At 48.6% G+C, this 17,880-nt stretch overlaps 4 protein-coding genes across 4 annotated transcripts; 2 read left to right on the top strand and 2 right to left on the bottom strand.

Annotated features, from left to right (window-relative positions):
• Positions 1 to 195: 195 nt before the first annotated feature.
• Positions 196 to 1,623, top strand: LCP9604111_1442 (zinc-binding alcohol dehydrogenase family protein; the record flags this gene model as incomplete). Its single annotated transcript, XM_039078062.1, has 4 exons — positions 196 to 435; positions 491 to 531; positions 588 to 1,033; positions 1,091 to 1,623. The coding sequence occupies 4 exons, from the start codon at positions 196 to 198 to the stop codon at positions 1,621 to 1,623; spliced, it is 1,260 nt and encodes a 419-aa protein (XP_038933990.1).
• A 734-nt stretch (positions 1,624 to 2,357) lies between these two features.
• Positions 2,358 to 4,742, top strand: luA (3-isopropylmalate dehydratase LEU1; the record flags this gene model as incomplete). Its single annotated transcript, XM_039078061.1, has 2 exons — positions 2,358 to 2,564; positions 2,625 to 4,742. The coding sequence occupies 2 exons, from the start codon at positions 2,358 to 2,360 to the stop codon at positions 4,740 to 4,742; spliced, it is 2,325 nt and encodes a 774-aa protein (XP_038933989.1).
• Positions 4,743 to 5,993: 1,251 nt separating this feature from the next.
• On the bottom strand, positions 5,994 to 13,552 carry ags2 (alpha-1,3-glucan synthase Ags2; the record flags this gene model as incomplete). The annotated part of the gene is made up of 6 exons (XM_039078060.1): positions 5,994 to 6,042; positions 6,096 to 6,606; positions 6,685 to 6,890; positions 6,952 to 12,906; positions 12,965 to 13,140; positions 13,202 to 13,552. The coding sequence occupies 6 exons, from the start codon at positions 13,550 to 13,552 to the stop codon at positions 5,994 to 5,996; spliced, it is 7,248 nt and encodes a 2,415-aa protein (XP_038933988.1).
• A 2,826-nt stretch (positions 13,553 to 16,378) lies between these two features.
• On the bottom strand, positions 16,379 to 17,116 carry LCP9604111_1439 (orotate phosphoribosyltransferase; the record flags this gene model as incomplete). The annotated part of the gene is made up of 1 exon (XM_039078059.1): positions 16,379 to 17,116. One exon carries the CDS (start codon positions 17,114 to 17,116, stop codon positions 16,379 to 16,381), a length of 738 nt encoding a protein of 245 aa, XP_038933987.1.
• Positions 17,117 to 17,880: the final 764 nt, after the last annotated feature.

Genomic DNA, 17,880 nt, shown 5'->3' with positions numbered 1-17,880 from the left:
CTATGTACGTGCTCATGGGAGGGATTCGGACCACTGCCCCGCGCCCTAAATTGAGGCGTGCTTTGTCTTTATCTTCTCGCCCGAGAGATTATATAGACTGGGACGAAGCGCAATATAGATAGAAGCCTAATAGTTGGGTTGGCGTTTTCTCTGCGATCTACCTTCCAAGCCATGCCATTATTACCCCCGTGCACCATGTCGACTACCTCTACTTGCCTCCAACTCGAAGAGTTGCAGAAGACCCCGACTACTCTGTTTTCGGAGTCTGTCTCAGATTACTCTGATGTGTCAAGGTCGGAGAGTGAACCCCCGTCGCCGCGGTCTGAGGCGGCAAGACAACGAGTCTTGCTTCTCAAGGGGGCCCGTGAACAGTACGCCCTGGTAGATGATCATGCCATTCCTTCGGTTTTGCATGAGGGAGAGATCCTTGTCAAGGTACGACAGGCCACCGGATCTTGTATAACACGAGATGCTGACTGTTGATCTGCAGGTTCTTGCCATCGGCCTCAACCCCATCGACTGGAAGGGACCGTAAGTTGTACGATTCTGGGCAGTTATAGTGCATGACTAACAGATAAATTGATCAGTGCATTCAACTTTGGTATCCCTAGCCTGCCATGGATCAACGGGCGGGATTTGGCTGGCCTTGTGCTGCAAGTCCCCAAAGGCTCATCCCGTCTTCGTGTAGGCGATGTTGTGATGGTCCCATCAACAGATTACCGGGATATTAGGAAAGCAGCATTCCAAGAATACGCCATTGCCACCGACTTCAATGCTGCCCGAATTCCTGCTTCAACATCTATCCACGCTTCAGCTTCTGTCGGAGTCGCATTCGTCGCTGCTGTGCTGGCTTTGGGTGTCTCATTTGGATTAGACTTTTCACTCATCACACAAGTGCCCGGTCCTAATTTGCCCAATATCATCAAAAAACTCAATAAGAATGATATACCCGCCGACATACATGAAGAATGCTTTGCATCATTATTGGACTCAGAAAAGCCACAACGCGGAGACTGGGTTGCTATCTGGGGAGGTAAGAATCAATCCGATGTTACTACCTATGAACTGACCACTGACATTCATACTGCAGCATCAACAACGACTGGTTTGATTACTCTTCAGCTCGCCAAACTCGCCGGGTTACGCGTGATTTGCGTGGCCGATGCAGCACGACATGGTGCCAAGCTTGTGCAGTCCGGTGCAGATCTGATAGTCGATCGACATGACCCTGATCGCGCAGTGGAAATTATCCGCGGTGTCACCGGGGGCAAGCTGCGATATGCCATTGATATAGTCGGAAGAGAGACAGCAACACAGCTTGAAAAGGCGCTGAATCCTGATGGCCACGCCCACCTCCTTGGATTAACTGGTCTGCCCAAAGAGAAGAATCCCGGTGTACAATATCACACTGTGCCTATTAAGCTCTTCCATTCAGCCCCCACAGTGGGTGAAGCTATGGTCTGCTGGTTGGAAGATCTTCTGCAATCGACACATCTTACATTGCCAGAGATTGTTCATGCAGAGGGTGGGTTGGAGGGTATTAATGCGGCACTCGAGACCTTGCGGAGTGGCTCAGTGTCTGGAAAGAGGATAGTGGTCGACCTGGGCGCTTCGTCTCGGTAGCCTATGGGCAGCGGGCTTGCGTGCTTTCTTCCTTGATGAAATTTTGCTTTATAGATATACAGGATTGGCGTTTTTTGATACCTGACTTTAGGTAGATCGTTAGATCATGAACAAGTTCAAAAAACTTGACAGTTATGTTTCCGAGAATATGAATGCATCTGATATTGTGAAATGACTCCCGAATGAGAAGCCAGATCAACGTACGGAGTACTCCGTATACAACCCACATTCAGCCGATGAAGGAGTATATTGAGGCTCCCCGGATGCGTATTCACAGTGCTAAGCGTATAAGCGTCGAGCCAAAAACCGGCGGGCCGATCGGAGGCGGAACCTTGGGAAAGTACAGCCAATCAGCGCGCCTGCATTACTTGGGCCGGAGCGGTCTACGGGTATCCGCCACAAAGCGTGATTAGCCGCGTTCCCCTTTTTGGATCGTCCAACGCCAACCGATATCGGCCATCCGCCGTGCTACCACATCGGCCAATAAAATTGGTACCATTCGCCGCTGACCGGCCGAGATCGGCCTTGCCCCTCAAGAAGCTCTCCAGCGACATCGCGGATGTTCAGCGCAGAAAAATATAACAGGCATTCCCATTCCAGTTGCCCAGATCTCGGTACTTACTATTTACTACTATATTGCTCTTCATCAGAGCTCCCTATTATCTGCTCTCTCTCTTCATTAAATCTTGTACTCTTATATCCTCTCTCCCAGCAGATTTCTACTCTCCACCATCATGCCTTCTGCCGTCTCACAACCCAAGACCTTGTATGACAAGGTCTTTCAAGACCACATCGTCAACGAGCAAGACGATGGCACTTGCCTGATCTACATTGACCGACACCTGGTTCATGAGGTTACATCTCCTCAGGCCTTCGAGGGACTCACAAACGCTAGCCGCTCGGTTCGCCGACCAGACTGCACTCTGGCTACAGTTGATCACGTATGTTCAATCCCATATCTACTAATAACTCGCGACTAATTGGAGGTTTTCTTCGGATAGAACATTCCCACCACTTCACGGAAAAATTTCAAAAATGCCGGTGACTTCATCAAGGAGAATGATTCGCGTCTCCAATGCACAACCCTGGAACAGAACGTGAAGGACTTTGGCCTCACTTACTTCGGTATGGGCGACAAGCGCCAGGGTATTGTCCACATTATCGGCCCCGAGCAAGGTTTCACTCTGCCTGGCACAACTGTCGTTTGCGGTGACAGCCACACCTCCACACACGGTGCTTTCGGTGCCCTCGCGTTCGGTATTGGAACCAGTGAAGTCGAGCACGTCCTCGCTACCCAGACACTCATTACCCGCCGCAGCAAAAATATGCGCATCCAGGTTGATGGCGAGCTCCCCGCCGGCGTCACCAGTAAGGATGTCGTTCTCCACATCATCGGTGTCATCGGCACTGCTGGTGGTAACGGTGCTGTTATTGAGTTCTGCGGATCTGTCATCCGTGGACTGAGCATGGAGGCCCGTATGTCCATGTGCAACATGTCCATTGAGGGTGGTGCCCGTTCCGGTATGATTGCGCCCGACGAGATCACCTTCGAATACCTCAAGGGCCGTCCTCTGGCCCCCAAGTACGGTAGCGCAGAGTGGAAAAAGGCCGTCAGCTACTGGTCCAGCCTGAAGTCGGACGCTGGGGCCAAGTACGATACCGAGGTCTTCCTTGACGGCAAGGATATCATTCCCACCATCTCATGGGGTACCTCTCCTCAGGACGTGGTCCCGATCACTGGTGTTGTCCCCAGCCCCGACGACTTCGAGGACGAGAACCGCAAGGACTCTTGCAAGCGTGCTCTCGAGTACATGGGTCTTGTCTCTGGTACTCCTATGAAGGAGGTTGTGGTTGACAAGGTCTTCATTGGATCTTGCACAAACGCTCGTATCGAGGATCTGCGTGCCGCGGCCAAGGTGGTCAAGGGCCGTAAGGTTGCCTCCAACATCAAGCGTGCTATGATTGTCCCTGGGTCTGGTCTCGTCAAGGAGCAGGCTGAGTCCGAGGGCCTCGACAAGATCTTCACTGATGCCGGTTTCGAATGGCGTGAGGCGGGCTGCTCCATGTGCCTGGGTATGAACCCAGATATCCTGTCCCCCAAGGAGCGCTGTGCTAGTACCTCCAACCGCAACTTCGAGGGTCGCCAGGGTGCCCAGGGCCGTACTCACCTCATGTCCCCCGCCATGGCCGCCACTGCTGCCATTGTCGGCAAGCTCGCTGATGTCCGTGAGCACATCGTAGCCAGCCCCGTCCTCGGCAAGGCCTCGCCTAAGGTCGACGTCCAGCCCGAGATCGAATCGCCCGACAGCGAGGACGAACTCGAGCGTGTCATGGATTTCCCTGAAGACAACGAGCCCCACACAAACACTTTAGCGCCTGCTAGCGGCGGTGGCCAGAGCACCGGTCTTCCCCCGTTCACCACCCTGAAGGGTATCGCGGCGCCTCTGGAGCGCGCCAACGTCGACACCGATGCCATCATCCCCAAGCAATTCCTCAAGACCATCAAGCGCACAGGTCTCGGTACTGCGCTGTTCTATGAGCTCCGTTACACCGACGACAAGGAGAACCCCGATTTCATCCTGAACCAGGGCATTTACCGTAACTCCAAGATCCTGGTTGTTACCGGCCCCAACTTCGGATGCGGTAGCTCCCGCGAGCACGCCCCCTGGGCTCTGCTCGACTTCGGTATCAAGTGCATCATCGCCCCCTCGTTTGCCGACATCTTCTTCAACAACACCTTCAAGAACGGTATGCTGCCTGTCATCGTCTCTGATGAGGTTGCTCTGCAGAAGATCGCCGATGAGGCCCGCGCCGGCCGTGAGGTCGAGGTTGACCTTGTCAACCAGGAGATCAAGGATGCTCAGGGTAACAAGATCACTGCCTTTGAAGTCGAAGCTTTCCGCAAGCACTGTCTCGTCAACGGCCTGGATGACATCGGTCTTACTCTCCAGATGGAGTCCAAGATCCGCACTTTCGAGGCCAAGCGCACCCTCGATACCCCCTGGTTGGATGGCAGTGCCTACCTCCGCCGTGGCCGCCGTGGCGCGACTATGGTTGAGGCCGCTCCCGTCCCCAAGACCAACCGCGGTGATGTGAAGAACGAGCCCCTTGAGTGGTAAAAGTTGTTCTTTGTGTTTGTCAAGTGCCTGGGTTTGGCTCTTGGCACTGCGGCAATTCATTTTTGTGTCATGTTTGGATTTTAGAATCATATTCCCCTACTTGTTGCGGCTACTGTTTGTGTTTTGCTTTGCCCTATGCTAATCATGGGCTATTTTATAATTTGGGTAGCCTACGAATTTCAACGAGAATGAATTATGATCGTGGGTACTTTATATAACAAAAAAATATTCCTCGTTCTACATTGTAGCGTAAATAATACGTAGAGCGAGCTAAAAATGTGTTTCTTGTGAGACTAATCCCAATTGGGAAACGGCCGCAAGTCGTGGTTACCCTGTAAACTGCTGGCAACTATTGAATCATACTGATGTCTATGATAATTCAATCTTCCCCATTTTCAAACTTCTTGTTATCTTCTGCTCACGCATTTTTGCCCATATCTCTGCCTTACCCTCATCGTCACAATGGACGATGACCTGAATGTCAAAATCTTTTATTTTTTCTATTCTTTCAGTGGCGTTCGCGTCTATATACCAGCGCATTGAGGTATGAGCTTTGTGATCTAATCTCATTAAGCTTTGGTTACTGTGGAGGCGGATTCATAAAATGGAAAAGGAAATGAAGGATAGGATGCCCTAGTTGAAGAATATTCCGTTTGGACTGGCCCTTATCACCTATTCTCTTCCCACTTTCTATTTCACCTCGAGATTGTGATTGTGACCAAAGGAGTCTGATACTACTCCGTACAACTGGCTAGTAGCCGTTGCCAGATCGGATCTCCCCTCCTGCTTCGTGCTTCGTCCTGCCAAGCATCGTCTCCAAGGCGAACACCCAGTCGTCAACTGATATCTCAGACGTCGCAAATATGGCACCGAGACATTCTTGGTCTCGAATTCCATTTTGGCACACCATCGTCATCATTTACCATCACTAAGGACCTCCCAATTCAGTTAGTATACCACAAATAGGATATATTAAGGTATTTTATAGAATTTTACGGTTAGGATGAGTGGGTCCCACTAGGTGGGTCTCAACTTTTATTCAGGTGTGGCCACGGTCTGTCGCTTGTCAGATATTGTATCATTATATTAGACACTAAATACTTCGGGCCATTTCTGTTTGACAGCAAATCAGCCACTCGAACAACACGCAACTATATCATCAATGTACGCAAGGAAATCCGAAACCACAATTGCAGAGCTTGAATCATCAATCCATTCCGCCCACTTCCAGCAAAACAAATGCGCTGTTGATCAGGGCTTCGATAATTGCTCCCGTCGGAAGAAAAGGAGAAAGCCACCACTTCAATCTAGACGTTAGACGGGGTTCTCATATCCTTACAAGGGCGCACATACCAGATCGAGAGCTGCAATAAAAGAGCAACCCAAAACCAAGCGTTACCCAAAGCGCCCGCACCAGCCGTGATATCTGGAGAGATAGGCCCTGGGCCAATGTTGTTTGGTGCGAAGGCCCTTGCACAAATAGTTGCGAGAGAGCCCAGGACCTGTGATACCAGAAGGGTGAAGCAGATGTGCATACGTGTCAGTGTTTGCAGCAGAATCATACCAAATCCTAGGCCTTGTAATGCATCCAAGACCCCAAGCCAGAGCCAAAGACTGCGGGATATAAGAGCTCCCGAGGTATAACTTCCAGCCCAGGGGAGGAACAGCCCAGACCCAGATGTGCCCCACCAGATCTGGGCCCAACGAGGTGCACCCAGACCACATGCGAGAACCGGGAGGATCCAACTATGGGACTTAGATAGCCTAGCCAGCAGGAAGAGAACTGCTATCCAGACAAAGCCGAAGAATGCAACACAGAGAAGTAGGATTTGCCACGAGCTGGCGTGCTGGGTAATCCACAGGACTGTGATAATCATTAGCGTAATTCGAGGAATAGGAAGGAAGAAGACCCGTATAAACTGTCTGCCCAATGGATACTCACAATTCCAGTTTCGGCCATATGGAGCACTCAAAAAGAAGTTCTGGAGAATAACGACCACCCAGTTCCAAAGTACAATCTTGCGCCGGAAGACAGATTTGTAGAATGATGGCACTTTGCCGGGAATTTGGCGATAGTAGTTTGGCAAGCCAAAATATACGATAAGGCCAATCGCCCATAAAATGAGAGCGACTGGTGTACATATTGCTCTATGAAAAATGGTTAGCAACTCTCCGATCCTTGAGATGAAGATTTCAATGTTATACGCACGTCATCCTCCAGGTATTGGTGACGCTAACCTGCACATCCGTAATTCCCGCGTTCGTTGCTTTAGTCAAAGTTGAACCCCAGTACCAAAGAGCAATGACATAGGCTTGCTGCGTGCCCTGGATAAGACAAGCACGGAATACCCACTGGTTGACCGGTGCACCGCTCTCATCGCCGAAATTGAGGGCGAAGAAGATGGAACCGCTCGATGATGCAGCCGCATAGACACTACTTCCAACGTTTTGAATCCATCCGCGATTGTGTGAGTTAGGCTCAAAGTGTGCCATTCCGATGATCAAAAAGGCTGTTCCGTATAAGATCCACGGCACACTCAAAACGAGCACGGATTTGTAGTATCGGAAGAAAAACCACCATAGAATAGAAGTAATCAGGTAAACCGTCGCAATTCCGTACAACTTTGTAGCAGTCTGACCGACCTCACCAGTGAGAAGGGTAATCTGGTAGGAATTGGCAGCAATGATCTGACCTAGCCCGAGGAAGAGAGAATATACCGGCCATTCTCCGATGCGCATTTGCATCCATTTTTTCAGCCCTGTTGGTGGCACGTAGTCATCACCAAGAAGGAATTCATCAGGCGGAGCACCTTTTCTTTCGCGCTCACCACTTTCATGGGATGTCGCATCGTCGTTGGCAACTGACCCCGTCGGGGATGTCTCTGCTTTGCCACGATGCATTGAGACAGCTGGCGATCCTTGATGGAGGCCAAGGCGTGCATCACGGAATTTGTTGAACCATTTCTTTTCGCTTTTCTCAAGGTATTGCTCAATGCAGAGTTGGGTGTCTGAGTTCGCCCCATTCAGTTCCTCGAGTCTTTTTTCAAACACTCTGTAGTACTCGCCATTGCTGTCGGTAAAGTACGGGTCAACCTTTTGAAGTTTGAAGTCTTTCTTCTCTCCAACAACCGAATTGACAGACAAGACTGAGGCATTACTGAGACGGTTTCCTGGCTCTGCCCATGGACGAGAAGGGGGGATAAGGGTATCATCTGTCCCGACAGTACTCGGTGCCGTTGAACTAGAGGGCGTGTTGCTGCACCGAGCCAACAAGGAGCTTTGACTCGTGCGTTGGGCCGAGAGAGCCTCTTTGGTGAGCGCCAAACTGGGTTGAGGAGTTTGTGCACGACCTAGGCCTACTCCTTCAGGTGGCATGGAATAATCATCATCACCATAGCAGGTATCCATCATTTCATCGTCGCTATTTTCTTCGGCCTCTGGAGAGGCTCCACTAGCGCTGTCGTCACCCTCGATAACACCGACTTTCCCGACGTCGGGCCGACCACGAGGCTCAATGGTGCCGGATACCGGCTGAACACCATGAGATATCTGGCGACTTAGTCCCGATTTAGGTCTCCCATTGAATCCAGGGCTTGCATCACGACTGTAGATTATAGAGCTTCGCTGTAGTGACCCTACAATACCCGGGCGACTTGAGGGTTGTAATGGAGGTGTTGATGCGCCCGATCTTGTTGACGCAGTTTGTGGCGTCATAATCCCGTAGATGGCATTGTATGCACCAGCAGCAGCGGACTGGCTGTGGGATTTGGTTCGTTCCTTTTGATGGACTCGAATCGATGTGGACTGTAAGATCTCAAGATCATCGACCCATTGGACAACTGGGAATCGTTGCTTGGCAGACCTTGCGCGCATCATCGCCCTCACCTCGGGCTTGGAGTTTAATGCACTGTCGATGGCCAATTTGAACTGTTTCAATAGGTGGGAGGTAGTCGTGGACTCAACCGTATACCACCAGCCAGGCATCTGCCCAAGTCCCCCTACTCTGGCGCCAATCCCAAGGGCACCCTTCCGACCGAATTCGACAGCGACAAGACCGAAGGGTTCATCGCGTGACGGAATTAGTGCAAAATCTGCACCAGAGAAGATGAAGTGTGGTAATACCGTGAACTGGGGTTTAGAGCATACTCGACCAGGGTAAAGCTTCGTCATTCGATCCAGTTTCAACGCGGCAAATTTGCCATATAAATCAATAAGGGGACCGATGCAGATCAGCTGAACGTTTTCTCGATTCTCCAATACACCAGGCAAGACATCAGCTATCAGGTCGATACCTTTTTGCATCGACCATCTTCCAACGAAGACTAACAGATCCGCGTCAGGTCTTTGCTTAAGACCAGCCCATTCTTGAGCTTGGCGCTTTAGCTCGGCTCTGCGGATCTCGAAGTCATTGTCGATGCCAATATCTCTCTCCTTAGGTAAGGATCTATCCCACTCGCCTGTATCAGAGGGGTCGGGATTCGGTAGGTTTCCAACTTTTCTCAAGCCCCAAAAGATCGGGTATCGAGCATATGACCGCTTTCCATACTTCTTCGACACACCAACGGCACCAAAGCCTTGTTGATGAAGGCGCAGATAGCTTGCCCCGGCATGAAGAAGATTGAAGATCTCGCCGAACTGAACATAGCGTGTGACAATATCCAAATCAAGGTTGAAAACAGAACAGACTTCGGTTCTCTCTTTCTGTGTTCGCATAGGCCATAAACCTTGAAATTCGGCGTTGTGGAGCGATAAGCAAATAGGAATAGTCTCGGGCAAAAGATATAACGGTGCCACCGAGCCGTGATAGTCATTGATGTGATACAGATCAACTGGAAACCGCTTCATCGCCTGGGCAATGCATTGGTTCCACGCAGAATAGTAAATAGCGCTGTCGAGGTCGTCCATTCGGGCTGGATAAGGCTCTATAACGGATTGCTGGCGAAAAACAGGCGCATCCAGCAAAACATATGTGATGTTCCTCAGTTGGTGGTACTGAATCTTGATTTCATACGAATTCCCCAAGATCATGACAAACATCGAATCTGCCTGTTTATCGACAGGATACTTTACTCCACCCACGCAGGGAATAACCCAGATAAGATCCTGATGTCCGAGTTGTTTGCCCATTAACTGTGCCATAACACCCAAGCCACCAATTTTTATCTTGATAGCCCAGTCGTCGATCTCATATTCCATGGTTGCAATCAGAACTTTTCGTCGGTGGGCAGTGCGATTACCAAAAGCAGAAGTACTTTGAAGGAAGTTTGACCTGCTTGTAAGTCGTCTGAATGGGTTTCTAGACTGTCCATCTTCCACGTGGCCTACCTCGAATTTATTGATGAAATCCATTGAAATGAGCGTCTTTTTTTCACTCACGCCAACTTGGTTGAACTTGATCCGATAGAATGTTTTCATGAACACATAAGCGCAGGTTGACGCTGTAATGACAGGAACAATGCAAAGAAGGATAAAAAGAGCCATTTGAACGTATTTGGAGCCTGTAGGAACAAGCTTGAACTGCAAATTTGAGTCATCGAGTTGAATCCTCCAAGCGAGGTGCGGGCTCGGTGGATGCCGAGTGATGTTTATGCTTGTCACACTTAGCGAAGAGGGCGGTAGACGGTCGAGGATTGAGTCTCCATCGGAATCTCCGTAGATGTAACTTTGGTCCGGTTGATTATCGGGGTTTATACCCCAGACGTTCAGCTGACCCTGGGCAGGCCATTCAGTCATAAAGCGGAATTTCCATAGGCCATCGGTATCTTGCCTCACGACGTTATCCAAGCCGGCATCATATCCGTACCTGTTGAAAGGTCCATTAAAAAAGAGATGAGGGAACCGACGTCGGATAGCAGGACTCCAGCCCGGTCCGTCGCCCTCTTGGATGTAGTCGCTGCTACCTGTAAGGCGACTCCAGTACTCAACCCGAACGTGTTTCCCATCCCATCCCTGCTTCTTTGTTCCAGACCAAGGCAGTTCTTCAATGGTATGGTTTCCTCCCACGTATGGTAGCCATTCAGTGAAAGTACTACCCCAATTTGTAGAGTACCGATATTTATCTGCCCCTGCTGCATGTTGTGCAATGAAAAGAGTACCATCATCGCGGCTGTGAAGCAAGCTGCTGGAGTAATTTGCCGTGGTAAAGATCATGGGGTTATCAGACTGCCCGACTCGGAACAAGAAATGGTCGACGGCGTTAGTTGCCCTCCCATCGGGAGTTGTCGCGTTGTTCACTGTCAATTTATGCACGCCATTGTAGACACCAGTCAGGGTACCTGTCCAAGACCAAGTAGATGGAATTTGTCCTGTCCAAGAAGTAATCTCCGGTTCAACACTCCCACAATTAACACTGGCAAGGTCCAAAGAAGGCCGTTCTCCAGTCTCGGTGGACGATTCAAGCGATATTGACTCGGTCACCATAGAGCAATTCATCTCTGTGGAGAAGAACAAACTGATATCCACTGACTCACTTTCATCTGGCGCGACAGCAGATAGCAATGGAGTGTCATGTCCAGGTATGAACTTGGTTATCATAGGACGAGGGAAAACAAATCTCTCTTTTCGGATGTAGGCTCTAAATTCGTATGGTCGAAGCCTCATACTGTCAAGGCAACCGTTGTAATCGTCAGAGCCGTTCAACCCAAGTTTGACTGGACCCTCTTGCAGTGTCAACTCATCGTGGGGATAGAACAGGTTTTTCACCGTGCTATTGGTACCGAATGGAGCAATTAATGCGGCAGTTTGGTTAGAACAGTCGAACTCATAGTTCACCGTTCGGTTGTCATTTTGATATACAAACCAGACCGTTTGATTGCCCATTTCTCCCAAATCCTGCAATTGGTAATATGGACTGCGAAGGACAGACCACATGCCAGTTTCTGTTGCAACTCCGTCAGAACCTGGGAGATATATGTTACGTGTTTGGTTTGAGAGTAGCTGAATCCACCACCCGTCATTGAGAGCACCAAAGTCCTGTCGCATCTGGTACATGTGTTTGATAATGTTCCGCACGGGGTGAGCTGGATCACGGTGGTCATACGTGACTGTCTCATCGTAGCATCCCAAACGTCCCGACTTGATAGGCCACTGGAAATATTGAGTCGAATTCAACTGGAAACATCCGTGGATTTTCCAAGCTGTCGCGGGAGACATTGCTTGACGGCCATATATATAGTTAGCAGCTGAAGCATCTAAAATATAAAACGCTTGTTCCTCGCCCCATAGGAGCATAGGAATGCCGGGCATGTGCAATGTCGTGATGAAAAGAGCAAGAAGTTGCCTTTCAACGCCATATTCAACGGTCGGCCATCGGAACACATCCTGGTTTGTAGCTCCATACATATGGCGTGGATCAAATTTGCCAGTGTTCGCGTTTATCATGTCATTGGTGAGGACCATTTGATACCAGGCCTCGGTCCAATTAACTGGAACGTCGTAGCCAGCAGCCAAGTTGCCATCCATACCTAAGAACCGGGTGAGGGAGCGATAAACGGAGTAATGAAAAGCGGCAGCATCAGTCGCCTGCTTGTTGTGGTCACGGATAAAGTAATCCGGATCAGAGGCATTCGTCATCATAAAGGCTTGATCAAGCGTCTGGGACTTCATATCAGGCTGACGTCCTCGCCCATGAAAGATAGAGCCAAGAGTATTTCCACTTGTAATCTCACCCGGAAGGAAGAAATTGTCTTTTCCCACACGGCGAGCACAGCCTCGATACGCCTCAGAAATATCCCCAAGGGCATCGACAGTAGCTTGCGTAGCTTTGTCATAGCGAAAGCCGTCGATGTCGAAAGAAGCGATGATCATACACGAATGACGAATAATTCTCTTTTTGACACTAGACACCCATTCGCGCAGCCGGTCTTGCACCGATGCAAATTTAGCGAGCTCTCGTTTCCAGTCGGGATAGACACCAAAGGCCTCGATATCGCCATATTGATCAAAATCACTGTCGTAGCACCCGCCTAGCTCATAATTAACGTACTCGTCCACGGGGTACCCGGTCTCATTCCAGAAGCGAGGATATTCACATGTCTCATTGTAGGTGTTGCCATATCGAAAATCAACATATTGACGGTCCGATTTCCAGGCGGCCTTGTGCTCTTTGACCGAAAATGGTGTAGTTGTATTCATATACCCTTCAAATCCAATGAGATCTCCCATGCTAGTGCTGTTAGATTCTTGTCACACAATAAGAGAAGATGGTTAGACGGAAGACTTACGTTGAGACCGTATTGTCAAAAATAACGTACATGCCGCGCTTGTGAATCTCCGTTATAGCTGTTCTCCATGTTTTAATTGTCCCAAAATGCTGGTCGAGTAGAGTCGTGTCAAGCGCTGAGTAACCATCAGACCCCCATGGCTGGTTCATCAATACCAAACCTGCAAGATAAAGTCCCTAGAAGTTCAACTGTCAGTTGATATTAGATATGCACCAAGGTTCCATTCATGAAGCTAACCTTGATGCCCATTCCTTGCAAATAGTCCAAAGTGTCCAGCAAACCAGCCACGTCACCTCCGTGTCGCATTTGGTTTGAATTGATATCATGTTCAAAGAGTGTCCCATTTATATTGTCGTTTGTTGGATCACCGTTCACAAATCGGTCAAGGAAAAGCGTATATACAGGAAAGCGCCAATTTTCTGGAGAAGGAAAGTAGGTGTGGTCGGGCCATTCTCCCCAGTAGTCTAAGGGGTTGGTCGCTGTTTGGTTTTCGTTGATGTTATAATCAGTGAGAGTCTCGTCGTAGGGCCAACTGATTCCTGGAGCTGCGAGAAGAGCAAGGACTGGGATTTTATATCTCCAATTCATGGTCGACAAACAATGTACTAAGCCGCTTCAGAGAAACTTAGGATCGTAGCATGTGTCGGATATGAAGTAGAGTGGGAGGAAGACCGTTGACCCGACTAGGCTTTCCGAGGAACAGCTACTATGTTTCATCATTCCCTGTTAGCAGGTCCATTAATTGCTTCAAAGGGATATGAGAAAGAGGCTCGTATACCCGACAGGTACCAATGCCAAATCGGATCTTGCCACTCGGGTATTCTGAAAAGGAACGATACTAACAGGGCATATAATTGACAGTTTGCTTTTTCGGAAAGTCGCAGGGGTTGCGAAAGGGTGGTGTATTGATGACGAGAAAAAAGGACTAATATCAACGAGAGACTTTAAGCATTTTCCATCAAGTAGAATATGACCAATAGTCTCCAATCTATAGGAGCTCTCCTAAGTAGAAAAGGTGGGGAAAGAAAGGAAATCGAGAGCTGCGGAATGGCTAATAGAAATAAGAGAAACCTGAGAATGTTTGAGAGATAGTAGGGGTAAAATCACTCGGCGTGGTTCAAAGGGAGTATGATACTCCACAGTCTACTTCTTCCAACAAAGTCTCCTGGTGTTCTCTCTGGTTCCAAAAAATAGGCATAGGCTACGTCGACAATTCTCCTTGAAGCCCGGAATGAACGGTTAGAGCCGAAGGCGCAGCTGATAGGAGGCAAAAAGATACAAAGTACACGGAGTTCTGTCCTCATGCTGATTGACATCCTAATTAACGCTGTGTGCTATTTACAGAGACCATGGGACTCAGGCGGCGAATATCTATGTCTTACGAGGCGTCACCATCGCTCAGGTTTCGAGTAATAACCATAGATCTCTGCATGAGACGGCCGTTGTGGAATGGCCGTGGCTCGACGAGGCTAATAGAGTAATCCATGCTTTACAGGTATCCCGACGATTCGGTGAGACTACCTTATGGATAGTGTCTAGTGTCTAGATTAGCGGGGATCACGAGCAGCGCGGAATACACATCGAGACTTATTTTGGTCCAATTGAAATCTCGACGCTAGACAAACTAAACAAATTTGCTTGCTTGAGAGTTGGTGTACATACCCGAGTACTAAATCGTTGATATTGAATCATCGACACGGTCTCGAACATTGCCTCTACAGTCCTGATGTGTGAAGACAACATTTGTATCAGGAATTCCGTCTAACGCGCAGCAACTCTAGAATTGTATCTATCAGAGAAATAACAGGTTAGCTCAGTGGTGAGTGCATACAAAAACAAGTTGTCTTCATTTCTTATTGGGCTAAGTTCCCAAAGTTATTTTTCGGCCTGCATAAAGGTATGGAGTATATGGGTGTACAGGGTCCGAGCCTCCCTGTACCCTGCACTTTGTACTAATTTATACGAACTTCTAATACTTATTGCTAGCTATATTCTATCCTAGAGAAAGCTAAGTCGTTTCAATAGTTGTTCAAGTCTATAGTAAGCCTTCTAAACAAGGGAAGAATAACTAAATATGCTGCTATTTCTAAATGCAAGCCGACTTCCATGTTGGACACCGGAATTATTAGTTGTTCTAGGATTTGAGCGGAGCTATCCTAGGTCTTCATAGGAGGACGGTAGTTGAAGCAATATATATAGACAGTTCAATTGTTGATGGGATCTGGGTTAAGTGTAAGATGGCATGTGATGCTACATTAGAGAGAGGTTTGAAAGGCTTCCGCCACTCGAAGTATCAATTGGAGATAGTTAAGCAATAATTATTTGTGATCTCTAATGACTCGAAAATAACTTGAAAATAACAAAATAGTCTCGGTTCTCGCTGTTACTCTTTGTGAAACGCAGACAGCCATTGGGATATCACCGGAGCTGCCGTAGAACATATAGTAGGGGTATACATAGCACCAATTAGATGTCTCACTAAGGATCTGGGGGGAACCTTGGAAGGTTGCTAAAAAAAACCTGACTATTTCGAAATATATGTATCCAGCGGTTGATCTCCGCATTGTTATAGATCGAAGCTCAAAACAAACGTGTTGTCTATTGAATTTGCTACCTTAGGAATTACTACGTCAAGGTATGTCCCAACCATGTACTGATCAAGTTATAAACGCAGTAGATACATATGCCCGAGCGCAGAATCTGATAATACATCTTGCTACATATATAGACTGCCCAGTTCATTCTGGATGAGGCAATTGTATTGCTGCTTATGTGCACGGTGTTAAAAACAACTTAGCAGTGGTAGCATCTGCCGTGCTGCGTGTCGATTGCCGCGCAATTCTCATTATTGGCTTGCCAAGGTACTTAAATCCAGACAATCTATTTTTTCGAGTTCATGTAGAACATTGTCTTGCTGACGAGGATTCCGGCGTCCGAGTGGAGCCAGTCAGTTCAGGGGTGTGTTGGAATACAACATAGGTAAAGTATTCGGAGAGTAAAAAACACACCCATGAATATATTCGCTACATAATTAGCGAAACTAAAGACCGGGAAGCTTTCATACTCAGCTCCATGTTTCCCGATTGGAGTATATTTTGAATACCTCCGGTTGAGCACCGGTATCACCTGTTTTCCTGGAACCTTGGCGGGCAACAGTGTAAGTAAGTTTGCTTGCCATTATATCATATTGGCCCAAGATGAGCCAATGGGAAAGCCATCTGCTGGCTAGTCTAAATATGATCGAGGACAGGTCAAATAGCCCATAAGGAAGGTGTCCGTCTCCTGATTTGAATATATGTAATGTAATGTTCAAGTAATAATATATTCAGAGCAACTCCAAAATATCCTGGTATCCATCCTGCTGTCTTTGCTCATACATCATGCCTTGATTTGGCGGATTCCACAAGCCGATGTCTATTGGGCACCGTAGCGCTCACGGTAGTCCTTCAATCGCTGGACCTCGCCGGCGCCAATGCTATCACCCAACTTCTCAATCAGGTCGTGGAGACCAATGACTGACCGAATGGGGATCTTATCACCAAGATCACGCTGGGCAACGCCAATGGCGCTCTTGGACTCGGTATCGCTGACACGTTCCTCCCGATCCAGCAGGACAACAACACCGGCGACGATACCGCCTTCCTTCTCGATGATACCGACAGCCTCGCGGAGTGCAGTGCCGGCAGTGATGACATCGTCCACAATGACGACCCGCTTGCCCTTCAGCGGGGCACCGACAATGTTTCCACCCTCGCCATGCGCCTTGGCCTCCTTGCGGTTGAAGGAGTAGCTCACATTGTCCCAAGTGGTCTTTCCAGACAGGGAGTCCCGCACAGCGAGCTCGTTGGTGACAGATGCGCAAATGGGGATACCCTTGTATGCGGGTCCGAAGATAATATCGAAGTTGGGCTGAGCGGTGCCGTCGGCGTTGGTGGTGACGAAGGGCTCGGCAGACAGGACACTAGCGTATGCGGCAGAGGAGGCGCGCAACAATGGTGCAGTGTGCAGGAGGGAAGAGGTGAAGAAGTAGGGTGATTCACGGCCAGACTTCAGAACATAGGTGCCGAACGAGAGGACATTGTTGGAGATGAGGAGGGGTAGGAGGGTGGACTTATAGTCCTGATCGGCAGAAGGGGGAGGAACAGTCGACATTTTGGAGTTGGGGGTGTCGTAGGTAATTCTCTAGAGAACTGAAGCTGTTGTCAAAGAGTCAACAAGGTCAAATTGCGAAACCAACCCGAACTAGAAAATTTTGCCGGTCTATGGAGGGGCAGGCGGTATGGCTTCATATCGCGCCTTATAAAGTCTGAGAAACGGATTTCTGCTATAAAAGTCCAATTGATACTTATTTTCTAATATAAAGAGTTCAAAACGAAAGAAACCCATATGATCCCTTATACTATGCCCTTTTTTTCTTGATTTCACCTGCCAATTGGACCCCTAATTCCCCTTTAAAGAAATAAACCACGTGCCTCCGATGGCCGGCCTTCCCCGCCAAATGTTGTCCCCCAAAATGTTCCGCTCACCGGGTTCCTCAATTCCTCTCCTTCACTCTCCTTGGAGCCTCACAATTTCTTGTTTTATTCACTTATCTCCATTTCTTTTCTCGTGTTTTATCCGTTGCCCTCTATTCCTCGGTACTAGACATTGAGGTGTCACAGTACACAGGGATTGTGCTCGGGTTCTCGGACAGCAAAAGTAAGCCTGTCTCATCTGCACGGGTGTTCCAGTTCCACAAAAGATCTAATTAGTTATTGCCCTCGGTATGTTTGTTCAGAGCACGAAGACCCTTGATGGAAACTATCTAGGCATGTTGGTATACTTACAAATATTAGATTAACACAACAAAATGCATATCCGAGAGAAGCTTGCCAAAAATGAGGCGGAAGGAAAGATTGGAATTTCCTTCGAGTTCT

The sequence above is a fragment of the Penicillium roqueforti genome (assembly GCF_015533775.1).
Source record: "Penicillium roqueforti strain LCP96 04111 chromosome Unknown scaffold_01, whole genome shotgun sequence".
Taxonomy (NCBI): Eukaryota; Fungi; Ascomycota; class Eurotiomycetes; order Eurotiales; family Aspergillaceae; genus Penicillium; species Penicillium roqueforti.
This window is presented reverse-complemented; position numbering and strand designations above follow the sequence as displayed.